Below are 22,042 nucleotides of genomic sequence, written 5' to 3' on the forward strand. Positions count from 1 at the left end.
GCAGGAACTAAGACCCTCCCTACTCATGTCTTAAATTAGTTTCTCTTACCCCAAAATGAGACTTTAAGCCACCCAGGAAAGAGGATAATAGGGCAGGCAGCACCGGGAGCTCCCCTGCTCCTCCTGCTCCTCCTATGTCCTGGTTGTCTCAGATCCCAACCACCTTCAGAGCACTTTCTGGTGGATGCACATAAGCAAAACATTTCATTGTCCATGAGGCAGGAGGGCAGCACTAGGGCCTCTCTGTGTCCTGCCAGCTGTCCCGTCACTCCTGGCTGGGGAGAGGGATGCTGTCTTCGAGAGTGACACAAACAACAAAGGATAATCCAGTCCTACCACACACAGCCCAGGATTCCTGTTTCTCCAGCACCAATCAGTTTCTTAAAAATTTCTTGAGCTGAAAAACAGCTTGTGGAAGGAATATATGCATGCTCTCTTCAGCCACTTTTATTTATTTATTTATTTTTTGAGACAGGGTCTCTCTCTGTTGTCCAGGCTGGAGTGCCGTGGTGCGATCTTGGCTCACTGCAACCTCCGTCACTGGGTACAAGTAATTCTTGCATCTCAACCTCCTGAGTAGCTGGGACTACAGGCACCTGCCACCATGCCTGGCTAATTTTTGTGTTTTTAGTAGAGATGGGGTTTTGCCATGTTGGTCAGGGTGGTCTCGAACTCCTGACCTCAGGTGATCCACCCGCCTTGGCCTCCCAAAGTGCTGATATTACAAGTGTGAGCCACCGCACCTGGCCTTCAGCTACTTTTAATCTTAGCAAAAAGATTTGCTGAGACCAAGGACTGTCCAGAGGTGGTACAACCATTTAATGAACTTATGAAAAAAATGAAGTATGCTTTTGTTACATATATATGTATAATATATATAAAATATGTATTATATATGAGTGTGTGTGTGTGTGTGTATATATATATATATATATATTCCACATTTAGTGAAATCTAGTTCATGGAAGTCAGTCCAGAGAGGTCTGGAACTGGTTCAGTGTATTTCTCAACTTCACAGCAACAGAATCCTGGTGTATATTAACCTTTGGTGGCCACAACATTTTTTTGAGAAGAGTGGTCATGTTTTTTATTTTTATTTTTTTGAGAAGAGTGGTCATGTTTTATATTTTTATTTTTTACTTGTACTTTTTTTGATCATAGCTCACTGCAGACTTGAACTCCTGGGCTCAAATGATCCTCCCGCCTCAGCCTCCTGAGTAGCTGGGACTATAGGCACACACTATAAGTGTTAAAGAAAGAGGAAAGAAACACAAAAAGGGGTTCAACCGTCAAAGACAGGTTTATTTAGAGAATAAACCTGAGAGGAGCTTCTGGTTGATTTTGGTCATGAGTGTTCTAACGGACTAAGGATATTTAAGAGTTTAGGAAGTGGGAAGATCATTGTAGGTTTGGAATGTTTCTATGTGAGGGAAAGTTTACTGTAGGGTTAGAATGTCTCTGGTCAGAGGGGAGCCTATCTTGGGGTTGGCATGTTTCTGGTTGGAAAGGGTTTTATCTTAGGGTTGGAATGTTCCTGGTTATCCTGGGAGTTGGTTTCCCAGCATAGGGAAATGTCCTGATGTCCTGGAGATGATGTTCTGGGGCTGGATTTAGGCAGTTTTTCAATTAACGGGAACATAGAATGTTGATGTTTGTCCAAGATGGCGATGGTCCTTCTCTGTCATGCACCACCACACCTGGCTAATCTTTTTTTATTTTTAATTTTTATTTTTTTGTAGAGACAGGGTCTTACTATGTTGCCTAGGCTGGTCTTGAACTCCTGGGCTCAAGAGATCCTCCTTTGGTCTCCCAAAGTACTGGGATTACAGGTGTGTGCCCCTGTGCCCGGCCCTGTTTTCCTACATATTAGTTAATAAATTTGTTAATTAAATAAACCACTATCTTTTTTTCCTTTTTGAGAGATGGAGTTTCACTATGTTGCCCAAGCTGATCTCGAACTCCTGGGCTCAAGTAATCCTGCCACAGCCTCCCAAGTAGCTGGGATTACAGGTGCATGCTACTGTGCTTGGCTTGTCATCCATCATCTATCAAGTGGTTATAGAAAGTTAAGCATTGTACTTGATGCTGGGGTCCCAGTGGTACCAAACTTGGACTGTTCCAAAAATACTGGCAGGGAAAGGCACATTCGTAAAATAACCACATGGATCAGTGTTCACTGCAACTGTGAGAATCACATGAAGTGCAGACACATGGACATCTGAGACTCCTAACGGGGATCTGACCTAGTCATGGAGGTCAAGCACACCTTGGAAGGGCCTGGATGTTCCCATTGTCCAGCACACTGGAACAATTGATCCTGGACAGGCAATGAAATCTGGGGAGGTGAGCCTTAGATCACAAGAAGTGAGAAAGCCTTCTTCTCTTGCTGTGCCTTCTGGTTTTTAGACCTGGACTCTGGGTAGAGCAGCTGGGCCCTCTGATGTGGAGGTAGCCCTGGAGCAAGGCAGGCATGGATGCTTCTGCAATCCCCAAATGGAGCCTGGTATTTCAGCCAGGAATCTAAGCAGATCCCCCTCTAATTGTAGCAATGATAAATTATTCTCTTTGTTCTTCAACCTTCCAATAGCCCTGAGCTTCCAGGGGAGTCTCGTTAATCATTATAGCCTGGTCTCCACTGTGTTGGTGAATTAAGGGATCAACCAGCTCGCTCACGCATGAAAAAGTACAACCCAGGGGAGGGTGATGCCCTCAGTCCTGAAGGCAGAGTGGTGGTGGCTGCAGTGACCACCATGGAAGCGGCCACTGAGTAGGGTCACTGGTGGTAGAGGCTGGAGTGAGGAAGCACAGAAACATGGGGAGCTGGGCACTTCCGGAGCCACACCCAGGGCATGCTGGAAGTAGTGGAGGGAGATTTAGAGGTAGCTAATTCTCAGCATTCCACACAGGACCAGCTTGAGCCATGGCAATTTGGGCTTGGAAAGAATATTACTCCATCTAGTAGTCACAGGTGGGTGAGAACTCAGACCTTTGAGCTAAAAAAAAAAAAAACAAAAAACTTTCTAAAAAGAGGGCCAGTTGAGGAAGGGAACGGGGAAGATGCTGGTAGATGCGTAGGTGTTGTGAGTGGATTTAAGCACCACATGAGACTATACCGGGAGGTAATTAAGTTTTTTTTTTTACCTCCCTGAGAGTAAAATTAATGACATGCAATTACATCAATGTTATGTCTGTGTAGAATGATAAAGATAATTCACTGAACATCTGTTACGTACCAGACATGGGGCTGGGTGCCGTGTATGCATTATCTTAGGTGATCCTCCTGACATCACCTGACATGGAAGAAATGAGTTTCAGAGAATCAACAGCCTTCTCCAAAGTCACCCAGCTGGAAATTGCTGGAACTATCCAGTGGGTGTTCACTCAATGTTGCTTTCCTCCTTTGTGATTCAGAAGTCTATAAAAACATGGTAGAATTCCTTTCTGAAGGGACAGATGGCTGTTTATTGATCCTTCAATCTTATTTCAATTAGATCATACTTTCACCAGCGAGAGAAGGAAACAGAGGAAAGGATCTAGAGAGAGCCTGAGACAGAGCACGAGGGTCAGGCTGCTGGAGGTGTGGGGGAGGCCTGGGACCCCCACATCTCCACTGGGACCCCCACATCTGCTTCTAATACAGGATTTTGTGGCTGCTTCAGGCTGTCACTTTTGGTATTTCATAATCGCAAAAGAGCATCCAGCAACAGCCGCTCCAATCATCGCGAACGCACCGACTTCAGCCGCGGCATTTTCCACCTGCAAAGCAAGCAGCTTTTGTTGAGCGTTCGCAGCAAGCCAGGCTGGCACTTTCTCCCTCCCAAGGGCCTGGAACTCCTCCCCGTCTCCCCTCTCTCCTGCCTCCCCTACGGCCTGGCATCTCCTCTTTTCTCTCCCAGCTGACTGGCTCAGAATCCTCTCCCAGAGAAGCCGTTGGCTGTATCCCCAGGGACTCCATTTTCTGGGCTGTGACCACTTCTTGGTGTTGGGTTTATCTGGGCTTGTCCTTAGAATGTGCCCATGAGATCCTTTTGAGAGAGCTTCCAGGTGAGGACATTTGTTCGGATTTGCGGCGAGGAAGAAGGTTTGTGCCTCACTTCCTAGGGCCAGAACTCCAGAGGCCAGACTGGGGACTGTTTTGCAGTCTGAGTCCTCCTTGAGCTACACCGTTGCACAGGGAGGGCTGTGGCAGAAGCTGAGGGGAGACTTAGGGAGGCCATGGCCATATGCGTGCCCTGGGGTCACTGTGTACTATTCCCAACTGCAGCCTGGAAACTTCCATCTCCAGCTCTACTTCAGCCTAAACTCCAACTCCATGCCTTATCTCCACCTGGGCCTCTAATGGGCACCTCAGACATCACATGCCACGCCAAACTCTCGATTTCCCTCCCCAAAGCCTCTCCTCCTGCCATCATCCCCATCTCATCAAGGACGCGCATCCATTCAGTCCCGCAGGCCAGGGGCCCTGAGCTGCTACACGGCAGGCATCACAGGCACAGACTCTAGAAAGGACAGCCGGGGTTTCAATCCTGGTTCTGCCACTTATTAGTTGTGTGTTTTGGGGCAACAAATGTGAAAGACTATGAAGAGGCAAGGGATGGAGGCTGCAGATCTTACACACAAATGTCCTTGAGCTCTTACACAGGTCCATGGACCCTGAGCGTCCCTTGCCTAAGTGCTCTTTGGGGGGTTGTGGGACCTGTCACGGTCCTGGGTTGGCCCAGATTCTCCTGATGACCCCTAGAACTTCAGGAGTCATTTTCAGGATAGGGTTTAGAGGGGAAGGATCCTCAGAGGTCCTCCATCCACCCACTCTGCACATGGAGAGGCCTGGAGGGGAAGGGACCTGTCCAAAGACCCTCTGTGGATTAGAAGCAGATCTGGCATTGGAGCTCAGAGGTCCTGACTCTCAGTCAGTGGGTCTCCAAGAGGCTGCGTTTGCATCATTCACGGTGATCGCCTGGTTGCATAGCCCAGTGAGTCCAGCCCCAAGCAGACCTCCCCAGGGGAGATGGATTATCCAGAGAGATCCTTACCTGTTGACAGTGGGACCTGCCATATCTCAGCTTGGTGACAAAGTGTTCACAGTTCCTGCTCACAATACTGTACTTCATCTTCTGACCAACCAACTCCTTGGCAGAACTGATGATCACCCCCACGGGCAGTGGTTTGAACCTACGGTCCAAGCTGTTGTTGACCCGATAGTTACAGCCTTCCAGCACATCTTTCAGGAGCTCCTGTTTCACCACTGCAATGCCGCCCGGGACTGAGAAGGCACTGGAGGAGCTAGCCGCAGGGTACCCATCTGCAATCAGAGGCATTCTCACTGGCAGGGGAAGGTGAAGTAGGGAGAGAAGGGCTTGAAATCTCCACTAGGGAACTACTGCTGTTTATCCTTTCACAAATGTGACTGGAGGGTTCACAGATTTGGCTTTTTTTTTTTTTTTTTTTGGACGGAGTCTCGCTCTGTCGCCCAGGCTGGAGTGCAGTGGCGCAGTCTCAGCTCACTGCAAGCTCCGCCTCCCGGGTTCACGCCATTCTCCTGCCTCAGCCTCCCGAGTAGTGGGACTACAGGCGCCGGCCACCACGCCCAGCTAATAGATTTTGCTCTCTCTTTTTTAATCAAATAAGGTGTGAATGTTTGTTCAAGTCAGTGAATGTCATGATTGCCAGTGGCTGCTACCATATTCCATGCTATGCATGTGCATCACTTCTGTGGCCAATCCCCTGTTATCAGTCATTTAGGCATTGGAAAAATTTTCATCATTATAAGCAATGATGGTAAAGCATATTTATTACCTGTTCAGCTTTGTACACTCGTGTTTTGGAAAAAGATCCACTTCGTTTAGTACCCACTGTTTCAGTTACCATGCTGTGCTGTTACACATACTTCCTAATTTAATTTCCTTTTTAACTTTCAAGGAAAATACTATCATCTCAATTTAAAAACCAGTATCGGGCTGAGAGAGATATCATGAGACTTTTCCGTGCTGTGAGAAGTCCTAGAATCAGGATGTGAAACTGCTTCTCTTAAGCCCCAAAGGGCAGGTTCCTTCCACCGCACTGAGCTGATGTTGAGGGAATCCTTTGTAAAGTGTCTTCTGTCCTACAATCTGGCACAGTTCTAGGCACATAGAGAGGTACACAGAAGAGCTGTCAACCAATGGAACCCCAATTGCATTATATAGTGACTCCAGGTGTTATTTTTATTAAAATGGATAGTACCTAATGCGCACAATAATTAGGTGTGTTACCTCTCTTGCCCCGTTTCTAATCTCAAGGCTGATGTTTGCACTTAGAACCCAAATAAGAAAATCCTGTTGGCTGGGCACAGTGGTTCATGCCTGTAATCCCAGCACTTTGGGAGGCCTACACGGGTGGACCACTTGAGCTCAGGAGTTCGAGACCAGCCTGGACAACATGGTGAGACCTGTTGTGTTTTCCCTACAAAAAACACAAAAATTAGCTGCGCAGGGTGGCGCATGCCTGTCGTCTCAGCTATTCAGAAGGCTGATGTGGGAGGATCACCTGGCCTGAGCTCGGGGAGGTCAAGGCTGCAGTGAGCCATAATCACATCACTGCACACCAGCCTGGGAGACAGAGTAAGACCCTGTCTCAGAGGGAAAAAAAAAAAAGAAAGAAAGAAAGAAAAATTGTCTTTAAAAAGCCTGTTTACGGCTGAGTGTGTTAGCTCATGCTTGTAATCCCAGCACTGTGGAAGGCCGAGGCAGGCGGATCACGAGGTCAGGAGATCGAGACTATCCTGGCCAACGTGGTGAAACCCATCTCTACTAAAATACAAAAAATTAACTGGGTGTGGTGGTGTGTGCCTGTAGTCCCAGCTATTCGGGAGGCTGAGGCAGGGGAATCACTTGAACCTGGGAGGTGGAGGTTGCAGTGAGCTGAGATTGTGCCACTGCACTCCATCCTGGTGACAGAGCAAGACTGCCTCAAAAAAAAAAAAAAAAAAAAAAGCCTCTTTACATCCTGCAGGTTAGGCACAAAAAGGACCATGTGTCTTCATTGCCATGCTTTGTCTTACAAGGTCCCTGAAGGTCATCTGGATTAAGTGGGCTTGATTTACTATTTTCCTCAATTCAGACATTTTTACAACCCTGCCTGGGAGATGATGGGTTGGAGAAAACTGATAAGATGCAAATGTCTTGCTCTGATAGTGATGGGAATGGTTTTTGTCCAGTGACAGTGTAAATGCTTAGTGAAAAGAGAACATCAAGAGTTATGTAGTGGCATTGCCTTAGAGAATATGAACTTACCTGCACCTACCTAATTTGGCAGTCTCATTGTCTCATTTCTGCATTTTTGTTATTGTTTTTTGAGACAATGTCTTGCTCTGTCACCTAGGCTGGAGTGCAGTGGCACCGTTTCAGGATCTCGGCTCACTGCAACCTCCATCTCCTGGGTTCAAGCAATTCTCCTGCCTCAGCCTCCTGAGTAGCTGGGATTACAGATGCCCGCCACTACCCCCAGCTAATTTTTGTATTTTTAGTAGAGATGGGATTTCACCATGTTGGCCAGGCTGGTCTTGAACTCCTGACCTCAAGTGATCCGCCCACCTTGGCCTCCCAAAGTGCTGGGATTATAGGAGTGAGCCACTGTGCCTGTCCTCTGCATTCATTTTTTCCCCTTTCATTGACTATCCATACATATGTTTCCTTCATTCTGCTTTTAACTGGCTATGTCATCTTGCTGCTTCTGTTATTAATGAGTTAAATAAATCATTGGTATTGCTTACTGTGCATTTGTATGAGAATTTTAAAAAAATGTATAAACCTGTGAGAATTGCGCCCATTAAGGAGCAATTAAGTACGTAATATCAAGACACCTGGTTCTGTGAAAACATATGAAGCAAAGGATCTAGCACGGAGAAACATTGTTCCTTTTGAGAAACTTTCTTCTTTAAGACCTAAGAAACCTGGCTGGTTTAAGTCGTATGAGATTCTGCATGCTAAGTTAACTGACTTTGAGCTAGAGAGATCCCAATGCTGAAGCAGCCCAGCTTTGCTGGGGGAGGCAATTGTCTCTTCTATTCTGCCAGAACCTATGGAATGCACTGTGTCTACTCCCTGGGACATATGTGTGTACAATCTCATCAGGCATCCTTGAAGAAGAATGTGTCTCCTAACCCCAGTTTCCCTTTTTTTTTTTTTTTTTTTTTTTTTGAGATGGAGTCTCGCTCTGTCGCCCAGGCTGGAGTGCAGTGGTGCAATCTCAGCTCACTGCAAGCTCCACCTCCCGGGCCGACGCCATTCTTCTGCCTCAGCCTCCCGAGTGGCTGGGACCACAGGCGCCTGCCTCCGCGCCCAGCTAATTTTTTGTATTTTTAGTAGAGACAGGGTTTCACCGTGTTAGCCAGGATGGTCTCGATCTCCTGACCTTGTGATCCACCCGCCTCAGCCTCCCAAAGTGCTGGGATTACAGGCATGAGCCACCGTGCCTGGCAAGTTTCCCTTTCTTAACTGTCTTTCAGTGGCTCTCATTATCTTGTTGTTATTATTATTTTAATTTTTTGAGATGGAGTTTTGCTCTTGTTGCCCAGGCTAGAGTGCAATGGCACAATCTCAGCTCACTGCAACCTCCACCTCCCAGGATCAAGTGATTCTCCTGCCTCAGCCTTCTGAGTAGCTGGGATTAGAGGCATGTGCCACCACACCTGGCTAATTTTGTATTTTTAGTAGAGATGGGGTTTCTTCATGTTGGTCAGGCTGGTCTCGAACTCCTGACCTCAGGCGATCAACCCGCTTCAACCTCCCAAAGTGCTGGGATTACAGGCATGAGCCACCGCACCCGGCCCTCTCGTCATCCTTTTAACAAATAGTTTGAAAATTATATATTCATCAGTCCTTACCTGGAGGAGCCAGATGGATCACGTAGCCATCTCCTATATACAGGGCCCAGTGCTCATAGCCAAGGCGGAAAATCTCAATCAGGTCTCCCGGTTTGGGCTCCTGCTGTGGCTGCAACAGAAAAGCCAGAGATGGAGTATACGGCCTTCTAGGCAAGAACAGAGACCCTGGCTTGGGGAGCTGCAGCTCATCCTGGAGACGCCTTGCTGATGTTCATCAGCTTCTAGCCCCCATGAGATCCCCAGCCCTGCTGTCACTTTTAGAGGCTCTCCTCAGTGGGGGCACCGGGGGCTGGAAGTCTGGAGAATTATCTTGTGGGATGGGAGAGAGAAGGACCGTCTGGGCGTGTGTGTGGCGCGTGTGTGCTGTGTGTGTGCATGCTGAGGATGCAGATGTATGTGCATAGGTGCATTGTACATGCGCCCCTCAGCAGCCTGACCCAAGAGCCTGCATGGACCAGCACCTTCACTGAGGCCAGGAGCAAGGCTGGGAAGGTGAGTCTTGAGCTCTCCACCCTCTGCAGACTGACCCTCAGTTCCTCATCACTCCTCCTTCCCTGTGCCTCTCCATGGCCCCAAGAGCCACCTCCTCCTCAGACCTTACCCCATCCAGCCTTAGCACACCTGTCTCTTGGAGATGATGTTCTGGGAGACAGGAGCTCACAGCATCCTGCTGGGGCCTGAGTGGGGTCTTATGGGCCCCCCAGCTCCCAGCAGCGAGGGGGCTCTGCACTCACAGAACAGGCCTCTGTGGGAACTTGTCCTACAATAACTGCACCCTCTCCACAGCCCCAGGGGAAGGCATGATCATCCCATGACACAGGTGGGGAAACTGAGGATCAGAGAGGTGGAGAGGCTTGCCTGAGAACACTCAGCTGGAAGGAGGCCAAGCTGGGTCTTCCCTGCACACCCCTCATGCTGGTTCCTGTCTCGCCCACCTTCTTCCCCTTCCTCACCTCTTTCCCACTTCTCCATGTCCTGCCCCAGGGCATAGCAGCCTCATCATTGAAGGATTTTTCCATTTTTGCCCTCTCTATGCCTGTCCTCAGTGGGTGACAGCCTCCGTCTCCCTCATCCCAGGATGTCCCATCCTAGACCTGGGGTCTGCTCTCCTTTGCCCTCTTCCTCACGCCAATATCCAGTCACTAAAACCAATCAGTGTGGACTCCAGAAGCTTCTCCTGGTTGGTGTCCTTGTCAATATCCCATCCACAGCCCCATGTCTGCCTCTGTGACCCCCACAGCCCCCTGACCAGCCCCCGCCACCTGTCCCTGCCACTCCGTATCCAACCCCTCAGAACCCATGGCGGCCTTCCCAAGGGCACATCTGGCCATGACCTTCCTCTGACCTCAGGGCCCAGGACACACCCTGTGGGCAGCTCCCAGGCCCTTCCTGACTGGCCCTTCCTCACCCTCCTCTCCCTCCCTGGGCTCTGCACCCGTAGGCCCACTGAGTGACATTCCAGCCCTTCACTACAGCCCTGGCTTTAGCCTCTGCTACTCTGCACATCTGGGTCTCCCTGCCTCCGTCACTTCCCTGCAGCCACTCTTCCTCTTCCCCTCCCTCACCTGAGAGGCTGCCCTGATGGTCCCAGCCTGGCTCAGCTGACCCGCCACCCCACTCCCAGGCCCTGGGTCCCTGGGGGCCTCTGCTGCTCCCTGCAGTGGTCAGGTCGAGCTGCAACTCCCTGTGCCTGCCTGTGCCCCTCTGGGCTGTGAGCTCCAGGCAGGCAGGATCCTGTGTGCTCCTCCCTCTCTCCCTCCCTCCCTCCCTTGCACCTCCAGGATCCAGTGAAGGGCCTGGCATAGAATGGGACAAAGGAAATAGACAAGGAAGAGGGAGGGGAAAGGAGCAGGGCCAGGACTCCTGCCCAGTTCCTCCTCTGTGCCTCAGGGCACCGCAGGACCCAGAGATGGTCTCCATGTGGGCTTTTAATGGTACTGCTGAATGTCTAAAACCACAGTCTCAGCTGGTGGCCGTGAAACATGAGCTTTGGCCTAAATAAGGAAAGGGCTCCCTGTGAAAAGCCGGTTTGTGTTGTGGCGCAATAAAGGCCTTCCCCAGAATCACGTGGTGCTGGTGGGTGGGCTGCCTTCTAGAATTTGCAGGACTCTTTCTTGGAATGGTTTTGTTTCTAGTAATAGCCTGAGCCCTGCTGTTCCTTTTCAGTTGCACACCACTGAGCTCAGCCTGCTCTCCCTAGAGCTTCTGCCAGTCGGTACATCTGGGCTGATAGGAGGAGAAATTTCAGTATTCAGAACGCTGCTGAGATTAGAATGCACCTTATAAGGCCAGATGATGCCACAGAGGAACGAGGAGAGAGAAAGCATTGTTTGGGGTTGAGAAGGGACTAAGCCCCCGTCGCGGCAGAAGCAGATGATGTTGGGATTTGTTTGCTTCCCACAACCCAGAGTCCCCCACCTGCCCACACTCTGGCTTCTCCTCGGGCTGAGGTAGACTTGACATCCGGCACCCCACAACCCTCTAATACATGTGAGTCCTGGGCTCCCCGCACTGTGCCAGGTACACAGAGGAGGTGGATTCTGCCCAGAGGACTCCCTGTCCAGCCAGGCAGATGCACTTTTAAAAGACAAATACAGTTTTCCATGACAGCCTTCTAAAGACGAGCTCTGGAGCTGTGTGCCCAAGGCCAGGAGCCCGGACTGGGGCCTTTCCTGGGCGGAGCTGCCCAACTGCTATAGAGTCAGTAATGCAAAGTCCCGAGAAACTTACCGAAGCCATCTCCAAGCCAAGGTGAGGTCTGGTGCTCCGCTGTTTGTGGATCAGCTTTTATGCTGAAAGACAGAATTTCACTTTTACTTTCCTTTTGACACTGTTTCAACCTCACTCAAATACTAAATACTGTTGAAGAGAGACAACTGTTGAAAAGGGAGCTATTTCTCTAGATGAAAGGACTAATCATTTCTTACACAAGTCACGGACTCATTGGTGCTTTAAAGCCACCTTGGGAGCAGCCAGAGTCGAAGGGGAGCCCTGAATTTCTGCCCCTCCTTGAGAAATAAAGGTCTCTTCTTTGTTTTTTTTATTTTTTTATTTTTCTGAGACAGAGTTTTGCTCTTGTCGCCCAGGCTGGAGTGCAATGGTGCGATCTCGGCTCATTGCAACCTCTGCCTCCTGGTTTCAAGTGATTCTCCTGCCTCAGCTTCCTGGGTAGCTGGGATTAAAGGCACCCGCCACCATCCCCAGCTAAATTTTCCATTTTTAGTAGGGACGGGGTTTCACCATGTTGGCCAGGATGGTCTCAATCTCTTGACCTTGTGATCTGGCCCCCATCGGTCTCCCAAAGTGCTGAGATTAGAGGTGTGAGCCAAAATAAAGGTCTCTTCTAACAAGAATCCTGGGCAGCTCTTCCTACTCCAGGAAGGGGAGGCATTTGGAGGCAGGGAGATGTCAATCCCCAGTGCACCCTATAGGATGTTGTCTTGTAATGACACCCAGAAAATATTGGACCAGAAGTCTTGGGAGAAGTCTTGGGGAAAGGCCAGAGGGGGTGCTTCATGCCATGGGGATGCCCTGGAGGTGAGGGCTACCTTAGACCATGTGGAGCCCAGGAGCTCATAGCCCCATTAAAATGCATTTGGGTGCAAGAAGCAGAACTAAACTCAAAGGGGCTTCAACAGCCTGGACACCCATTGTCTCGGTAACAGAAAGGCAGGAAGAGGGTGCCTCAGGTTGGGTCTAGTGACTCACCACGGTCACCAAGGACTCCACAGGCTGTCTCCATTGCACTGGTCCTGGGTCTGCACTGTTGTCCTGCAGGGACTCCCATGGCTGTAGCAGCCTTGAGTGACCCATTTTCACCTGGCTATGCCCAAAAGATGGAGGGAAAGGTGATTCTCATCATTAGTCTTTTTTTCAGGGAGTAGTCCCCCAGATGACCCGTTCCCTTCTCCACTGGCCAGAACTGGGCCATATTTTCACACCCAACCAGAGGCCTAGATAGGTGGATCACTTGAGCCCGGGAGTTCAAGACCAGCCTGGCCAATATGGCAAGACCTGTCTCTACTAAAAATATAGAAAAAAAAAAATCAGTCGGGCATGGTGGCACGTGCCTGTACTCTCAGCTACTTGGGAGGCTGAGATGAGAGGATCGCCTGAGCCCGGGAAGTAGGGCTGCAGTGAGCTGAGATTGCTGTAATGCAGTCTAACCTGGGCAACTGGAGTGTGACCCTGTCTCAAAGCAAAACAGAACAGAAAAACCCCATTTCTGTTGTTTAGGTTAGCACGCCTCTGGATTTCCCTCAAAACACTGCTGAGCGAAGTTGCTGTTCTTGAGCAGAGCCTCCAGGGACCACTGTGGATATCCTGAGGAGGCCTCAGAGCTTTCTTGGGCAGAGCTTCTGCAGGTGCCTTGCCATGGTCAGTTTCTTTGCTGTTTTGTGGCCCTCTGCAGGAGTGTCCATGGTCATTTGTCAGCCACCTTTTGGTTTCAGTCTCTTGTCACGTCTTGGGGGTGTCTGGCCACACAGATGTTATCTTATTACCTCAGTCCATCATACCTGTGTTTATCATTTTGAGGGTTCAGCAGTTTCACTGTAGGCTGAGTCACTTGTCATAAGTGACTCCATTTTGAAATATTTAGGATCACAAAACTCTTTAAGGTGGGGGGGGGCGCCCAACAAGAGTCTGGATTCAACAATCCCAGAGTCTAGGCTTTTGCCTTGTGGCATAATAAAAAATTTTATTTTTAAATGAATTTATGCCTTGTAGCATAAGAAAAGTTTATTTATGACTTATGTGGCATAATAAAAATATATATTTTTGGTCTTTGACTCCAGTTCCAGACACAGAGGTCCTAAGACCCTTGGAATTTCCGGAGTGATAGGATGTCTTGTTATTCAAAAGGAGTCTCTGTCAAATAAACCTGAGTTTATGCTAAAGAGGGGGCTCTTTGTTAAGGAGGGGGAGCTGGATAACTTCAGGATGGGGACTGATCACCATTATTTAATCAATAATGTCTACATCATGAATTCTCCCTAGAAACCCCTACATGATGGGGTTGGGAAAGCTTTGGGGCAGGTGAACACAGATGTGGTGGGAGACTGGCCTGGCTGGAGAGGTCATGGGGGCAAAGATTCTCTGCATGACCACATTTTAGTCAGGTTCCCAAACCTCTTCCTAGGCACATCTGTACTTCCTTGTAAAATCTAATTTTAGCAAAGGACCCTGTCAAGTCAGTTTAGCAGGAACTTCCCACCTTCGGTATCTGACCGGGGTCATCCTCACTATTCTCCAGGTGATGTCTGATCACCCTAGCCTGTCTTCAGCAAGAATCCCGTTAGTGTGGTTTAACCAGAATCCCTCGTGGCCCCGAGGTTTCCTCTTCATAATTTTCCATCCACTGACCTGTATGCTTCTCCTTGCCTATAAATTCCCACTTGCCCATGCTGTGTTCAAGTTTAAGCCTCATCTCTCTCCTGCTGCAAAATCCCAGTGCAGTGGGTATCAAGATTGTATCATTAGATAATTTTTTCTTTAACAATGGAAGCCCTGCACAATCATTGCCCCCCATTTTAGTTTCTTATTAGTTTCTTCCATGTTGCCATTCCTGAGTTGTATCCTTTATAATAAACTGACAATCATAAGTAAAGCAGTTTTCTAAATTTTGGAAGTTGTTCTAGGGAATTATCAAATTTAAAGTTGCTTCAGGGGGTCTCCACCATTTGTAGTCAGCCACGTAGAAATGTGAGTAGCCAAGGAACTCCATTTGTTGCTGAGCCTGGAGCCTGTACCTGTGGAGGCTGAGCCTAACTCTGGATAGTTAGCATCGGAATTGAGTTGGATTGTTGAACACGCAGTCAATGTTGGAGAATTGCAGGACTGATTGATGTGGACAAATGACATGTATTTGGTTGCTATCAGAAGAAACTATACATGCCTGCTTCTGTTACTTGAAAAAAACTGGGGATCATTCATCTGGTAACAAACAACTTTTCATGAGAACACAGGTATTGATCAATAGGAGTTTTATTACTTGGCACAAGTAAGGAGGACACTGGGAGGATTCTCCAAAGCATTCTTCCCTAGGAAAAGTGATAAGAGGTGTCGCAGGACGAGTCACAGACAAAACTCCTCAGACACCAAAATAAAGAAGGAAGGGGTTTATTCGGCCAGGAGCATCGGCAAGACTTCTGTCTCAAGAGCCGAGCTCCCCAAGTGAGCAATTCCTGTCCCTTTCAAGGGCTCACAACTCTAAGGGGGTGCATGTGAGAGGGTCGTGATTGATTGAGCAAGCAGGGGGTATGTGACTGGGGGCTGCACGCATCGATAATTAGACCGGAACAAAACAAGATAGGGATTTTCACAGTGCATTTCTATACAATGTCTGTAATCTATAGATAACAGAACCGATTAGATCAGGGGTCGATCTTTAACTACCAGGCCCAGGGTGCAGTGCTGGGCCGTCTGCCTGTGGATTTCATTTCTGCCTTTTAGTTTTTATTTCTTCTTTCTTTGGAGGCAGAAATTGGGCATAAGACAATATGAGGGGTGGTCTCCTCCCTTAGAGGGTTTTATGGGTGATGGAGAGGGGAGAGGGTTCATCAGCACATACAGAGGAGGGAGTCGCATTGCATAGATGCAGTGAGTCATCATGCCAACACATAGGTTGCATGTTATGGTAATGAAGTTGTAGCTCCTCGGGGTGGAGACTTTAGCATGGTAATGAGGAAAGTTCACTCAGGTTCATCTGTAAGTTGCTGGGATCCCTTAGGAGCTGGTTTTAACCAACCACATGACTGCATTCCATGCAAGTTTTAGGAAGAAACAGGCTGCAGGACGGTAGGCTGTAAAAGGCTGATTGCTCCGTTGATTACATTCCTATAATCCCTGGCAACCCTTCCTGTCTGCTTACACTTCCAGTTCATCACAGCTTGTGCTGAGGTTGAAACAGCTTGTGGTAGATAGTGTCAGGTTTTAGCTTAGAGTCAGTTCCAGGCAGTTGGGGTCTGTGAATTCAGGATTCCAAAACAGCCAGTGGCCTTTCTTCAGCAGCACCAAAGCTTAGATGCGGCAGGAGTGACGGCTGTATTCCGAGTGACAAGCAAGGCTTTCTGAAGCCTGTTCTGCTGTGTCAGACTTGGAGTCCAAACTGACCCACATCAGGTTGGATGATCTGCTCCTAAGGATCAGACATCTGGTCCCACTAGAGCTCATTAGCCACCTAAAACCTTCTTTGAAAAATTCCAGAAGCATATCTCTATCTGGAGACTGCCTCTCTTTCTCTATTGCCTCTTTTTTTCCTAGAGGCTCCAATAGGTAACAATAATAGCAGAAATAATCAGTTATGAAGACTGATTGGTTTTTAATACTCAAAGAATTTAAATTCCAACCAGCCCACTGACAGCAAAAATCTAGGAAGTTGTGCCTCACCATCAACACTGTCTTCTTGTAGCTTTCCCCGATTGGGATGATCCCTCTAGCATTTATGATATTACAAGAATATGATATTTTACATTAATTTATATTGTATATCTAGATGCAATAGCTGCTGTAACCAAGAAAATATTTGAAACAGCGCTCAATAAAAAATTTAGAGATTTATTTAGCTAAGGTTAAGGACACATCCAGGAAAAAAGGAACAGAAAACCATAGGAAACATCTGTGGTTCGTGCTTTTTCCAAAGTGCGTCTGGGGACATCATTATTTAAAGGGAAAAGTGTGGGCATTAGGGGAAAGAGAAAAGGGAGAAAAAGGGAGGGTAGATAAAAGAGGCAAGTGGTTGCATTCCTTTGAGTCTTTGATCAGCATTCACTGAATCTGCATTTTACATGTGAAAGGAGGGGGTAGAGGAATAGTTAATTATGCATTCATTTCGTGCTTAGTGAATCTGCATTTTTATATAAGCAGTCAAATATGCCTTTGTCTCAGGTGAACGAGTGATGACTTATAGTTCTGTCCTTTGTCCCATACCTGTGATGACAAGCTGTCAATTTACATCATCGGAGTGTCATTCAGCAGAACCGTTTTAGGGTAAAGATCTTGGGGCTCACAAAGAATTCTCTTGTGAGCAAATTGTGAGGGAGTTATATAGCTTTTAATATTTGTAGTGATCTATTTAGGAACAAAATGGGAGGTAGGTTTGGGTGACCCAGTTCCTAGCTTGAATTTTCCCTTTGGCTTAGTGAGTTTGGGTTCCGAGATTTTGTTTTCCTTCCCTGCAGCAAAATACAAAGCCATTTAGAAATATATTTTTTTGGCTGGGCGCGGTGGCTCACGCCTGTAATCCCAGCACTTTGGGAGGCCGAGGCGGGCGGATCACAAGGTCAGGAGATCGAGACCATCCTGGCTAACACGGTGAAACCCCGTCTCTACTAAAAATACAAAAAATTAGCCAGGCGCGGTGGCGGGCGCCTGTAGTCCCAGCTACTCAGGAGGCTGAGGCAGGAGAATGGCGTGAACCTGGGAGGCGGAGCTTTCAGTGAGCTGAAATTGTGCCACTGCACTCCAGCTTGGGGCACAGAGCGAGACTCCGTCTCAAAAAAAAAAAAAAGAAATATATTTTTTCCATTGCAAATTTATGTGAAGCCATGGCAGCATTCAGTATTTAGATGTTGGGAAAGACTCTGGCTGGAATTTGAGACAAGAAAACGTTCCTCCTCCACTAACTTACTATAGTAGTGAGGTAGGAGGCTGGCAAGGCTTGCTTTCTGTTTGCAGCCCTGTTGATCCTGTTGATAGGAGCAGGATGTGGTCAGAACAGTAGGCAGTGAAGAAGCCAGCCAAAACTAGCAGATGGTGATAGAAGTGACCTCTATTTGCCCTCACTGCTCATTAGCATAAGACACTCCCACCAGTGCCATGACAGTTTACAAATGCCATTGCAACAAGCCATGGTAATGGCCTGGAAGTTACCTTAGATGGTTCTGGAAACTCTCCACCCTTTTCCACAAAGTTCTGAATAACCTGTCTCTTAATTAGCATGTAATTAAAAGTGGGTATAAATACAGCTGCCAACAGCCCATATGCTGCCAACTCAGCCCACTGCCTATAGGTAAGTCCTGCTCTACAAGAAGCAGTACTGGTTCAAAAAAGTTGCCTTCTCTCACCACAGGCTCACCCTTGAATTCTTTTGTGGGCTAAGCCCCAATTTGGGACCCAAACATGGGACACAGATTTGGCGTGGGACACGGATCCAAATCAGTCCAAATTGGCCCACTGCCTGTCTTACAAGACCCATGAATACAGCTATTCTCATTTATTTTTGTATTGTCTGTGGCTGCTTTTGTGCCACAGTGGCAGATTGTGTGGTCTCCTGGCAGGTGAGGCCTAACATATTTATTACTTGGGTCTCTGCTGACCCCCTGGGCTACAGGTTTATCAATTTTATTGATCTTCTCAAAGAATCAGCTTTAGATTGATTGATTTTTTCTTTTTCTACTTTATTTATTAGTTCTTTTATCTTTATTACATTTTCTTTCTTTGCTTGTTTTGGTTTTCATATGCTTTTTCCACCTTCTGAGTTTCTTGACTATGATTAGGGACCATGATTAGGGAACAAATAGTGTATTTCATTTGAAAAATAGAAACCAAAAAAGAGAAGCAAGTGGAAAATTTAAAACTGAAAAATACAAATCTTAAATGAAAAGTTTACTGGATAATATTAAAAGTAGATTAAACACTCCAGAGGAAAAGTTAAGTGATCTTAAAGAGAAGACAATACAAATCTAAAAACTGAAGCATAGACAGATTAAATGAAGAAAAAGGAGAGAACAGTCTCAGTGATTTGTGAGACAATGTCAAGTGGTCCAATGTATGTGTGACTGGATCTCCAGAAGGAGAGGAGAAAGAAACTGGTACAAAAAAAGCATAAAAAAGTAGTAAGGCTGGCATGGTGCTTACACCTGTAATCCCAGTATTTTCTGGAAGTTGTTATTAGATTTTTTTTTTTTTTTTTTGACATGGTGTCTTGCTCTGTCGCCAGGCTGGAGTACAGTAGTGTGATCTCGGCTCGCTGCAGTCTCTGCCTCCTGGGTTCAAGCTATTCTCCTGCCTCAGCCTCACGAGTAGCTGGGACTACAGGCGTGCGCCACCGTGCTCAGCTAATTTTTGTATGTTTAGTAGAGACGGGGTTTCACCATGTTAGCCAGGATGGTCTTGATCTCTTGACCTCGTGATCTGCCCACCTTGGCCTCCCAAAGTGTTGGGATTACTGGAGTGAGCCACCGAGCCTGGCCCAGATAATATAGGGCCGTATTGAAGGTTGACACCTCCCTGCCTCTAATGCTGCTTCTTCTTGGTACAGAAAGAGTTGCCCAGGATTCTCACTGGGAGAGACCTTGCCTTTTCAAGCAGGGACAGAAATTCAGGGCTGCCTTCCTACCCTGGGTGTTTCCAAAGTGACTTTCTGCGCTAATGATTCCAGCTATTGAGGAGAGTAATTATTATTCTGTCCTTTTACAGGAAATCATTACACTTTCTGCTTAGAGAAATGTTTCCTTTTTTGAACAGTGGTCATTCTGAGCAGTGTCAGCATTTCCTTCTGTTTTTGAAAGTAAAATTATCCACGTCTGTGGGAAAGCTGATCCACAAGCAGCAGACCACCAGGCTCCGCCCTGGCTTCCAGATGGCTTCAGTAAATCCCCCGGAACTTTGCATTACTGACTCTACAGCAGGCGGGTAGCTCCCTCTGTAACGGCTTCAGCCTGGATTCCTGGCTTTGGGTGCACAGCTGCAGAGCTTGTCTTTAGAAATGTTAACCCAAAATACCTGAGATAGGTCTCAGTCAATTTAGAAAGTTTATTTTGCCAAGGTTAAGGATGCACCGGTGACACAGCCTCAGGAGGTCCTGACAACACGTGCCCACAGCTGGCTCTTATACATTTTAGGGAGACGTGAGACATCAATCAGCATATGTAAGATTGCTCCCAAACAGAACGAGGTCTGGCTGTTTGTTTTCGTGGTCCAGTAATGAGATGCAAACAGGCTGGGAAAGAAGGGAATTTATCTCTGCAACCAGTTACAGGGAGAAGGTCAGAGTAACTCACCAGACCAACTCCAACTTACAAGTTTTTTCCAAGTGCTTATATACATTCAGTGTACCTACGAGCCAAAAGCCAGTGTTTCACTCTATCTCATCTTTAACTACAATCCGGGGTCTAGACAGTTACTTTAGAGTCTTGGAAAAATTACTTAATCTAAAATGGGTCCTAGTACAAGGTATGCAAGAACGTCTCCATTTTTTTTTTTTACTTTTATTTTTTGACATGGGTCACTTACTTTAATAACAATATATATATACCATAGTATCACCATGGAATGTAAGTTCAGATTAGACAAGAGAATTTCACAAGTGTGACAACATTCGGTAGTATATAAAAGTTTGGGTATACTGTGTGGCCAAACCAGCTTGCTCATAAGTTATTAATTGATTCCATTATAGGTAATTTGTTTAGTTTAGTGTTTACAATTCTTATGGAAAAAATAAGCAATGCACACATTTAAAAAGTGTTCATTGGCCAGGCACGGTGGCTCATGCCTGTAATCCCAGAACTTTGGGAGGCTGAGGTGGGCAGATCACGAGGTCAGAAGATTGAGACCATCCTGGTTAACATGGTAAAACCCCATCTCTACTGAAAATACAAAAAAAAAAAAAAATTAGCCAGGTGTAGTGGCACACATCTGTAGTCCCAGCTACTCGGGAGGCGGAGGCAGGAGAATCGCTTGAACCCAGGAGGCGGAGGTTGCAGTGAGCTGAGATTGCGCCACTGCACTCCAGCCTGGTGACAGAGCGAAACTCTGTCTAAAAAAAAAAAAAGTGTTCATTTACCTTTGCATGAGTGCTTAAAATACATATTTCTATTTCAAGATGACATTTAAAATTTATTCTAATATAACAGCAGCAAAAATATAATTCACAATTACAAAAGAATTAGAATCCACAAGTTATTCTCATGTTTACAATTGTGATTCTTTAATAAATACCAGTACTATACAGCTCTATTGTAAGCTTTCTAGATTTGGTTTAAACACACACACATAGATACATCAGTTGTGGAAAGCTTTAGAATTTATATGTCATGTACTTTTTGGACAGAGTTCTAAAAGAGCCAGCCAGTCCACCAGACAGGCAGGAAAAAAGTTAAATTAACTGGGGCAAATAGAACTGTTATATAACATCCAAAACCTGTGAGATCCTGCAGCAAACTGGGAGTACTTCAGGGTTGGCCCATTATCTTCTTTAGAACTAAGTTCATCTTCACAGTTTAAGAAGGTGGACATTTCAACACAATCTAGTGCATTTAGGTGACGTGTTTCTTTTATGCTAACTTGATTTCCTTGAATGACCTAGTTAGTAAACTAGTCACTAGTAATTTGGTCACCAGGCAAATCAAGCCTGCAAGAAAGGAAGCCAATATTCAAAATGCTGTGTTACCTTCTAAACCCACTCAAATAGTTTATTTTCCACAATAACACATAACTTCAATAATGAGACGCCTAACTAAAGCAAGCTCGTCCAACAAGATGGAGACAGCATCTCTTCTTCTAAGACTTAGGTTTTGCCCAGAATTCCCAATACACGGAACAGCCCTTACCAACGGTCATTGCTCCTACAACAAAGCGTTGGGCGGCCACACACATGTGGATCAGTTGAAGGGACATTTGAGTATTTCCCCTGCTCTTCAATGTGTATAATCCATATGTAACAAGTGCTGCAAAACCTGCTATTCCAATGGGTACGAATAGTGCCTCTTTAGCTTTTCGAATAAGTTTGGATCCCTGATCTTCATCATTTGAAGAAAGAGAAACATCTGTGTCTGTTGACATAGCGACCGCTTGAGGAATCTCCCTAGGGCGAGAAAACCTCTCACGTGTCAACCAGCTTCTGATCCCCGCCTGAGGACTTTCATTATTTTAATTAAACTCTAAGATCTGAGAAAGCCCAGGCGGGATCTTGATAAACTTGTTTTGCTTTCTAGCTTTTGTACTAAGGCACTAGCTTCTCTGGTTCCTTAATATTTAACTTATACACTCATCAGAGTTATAGCAAGGTGTTGGTGAAGGCTGAGTGTGCTGGTTGCTAATGGAGACCCGGCCTGCCACAGTCCCCACTGTCAATTTGTACATGATTTCTATCATGTTAGTTACTTTTCCAAGCACTGATTTGTTAAGAGGTTAGTACAAGAGTACAAACTATGATATGGTGAACTAAGACGAAGTGGG

The 22,042-nt window shown here is 46.7% G+C and overlaps 1 protein-coding gene and 1 pseudogene across 2 annotated transcripts; both read right to left on the minus strand.

The window, feature by feature from the left end:
- Positions 1-1,221: 1,221 nt before the first annotated feature.
- Positions 1,222-11,815, minus strand: PLAAT4 (phospholipase A and acyltransferase 4). Of its 2 annotated transcripts, XM_011720524.3 has the most exons (5): positions 11,791-11,815; positions 11,594-11,655; positions 8,864-8,972; positions 5,034-5,323; positions 1,222-3,756 (listed from the first exon to the last, which is right to left on the minus strand). In XM_011720524.3, the coding sequence occupies exons 2-5, from the start codon at positions 11,600-11,602 to the stop codon at positions 3,664-3,666; spliced, it is 501 nt and encodes a 166-aa protein (XP_011718826.1). In that variant the 5' UTR covers positions 11,603-11,655; positions 11,791-11,815; the 3' UTR covers positions 1,222-3,663. The 2 variants fall into 2 exon arrangements, with proteins under 2 accessions (XP_011718826.1, XP_011718827.1); XM_011720525.3 differs by lacking the exon at positions 11,791-11,815 and having other exon boundaries at positions 1,287-3,756; positions 5,034-5,302; positions 11,594-11,694.
- Positions 11,816-21,314: 9,499 nt separating this feature from the next.
- LOC105469480 (HIG1 domain family member 1A, mitochondrial pseudogene) lies at positions 21,315-21,646 on the minus strand (annotated as a pseudogene).
- Positions 21,647-22,042: the final 396 nt, after the last annotated feature.

The sequence above is a fragment of the Macaca nemestrina genome, chromosome 12 (assembly GCF_043159975.1).
Source record: "Macaca nemestrina isolate mMacNem1 chromosome 12, mMacNem.hap1, whole genome shotgun sequence".
NCBI lineage: Eukaryota > Metazoa > Chordata > Mammalia > Primates > Cercopithecidae > Macaca > Macaca nemestrina.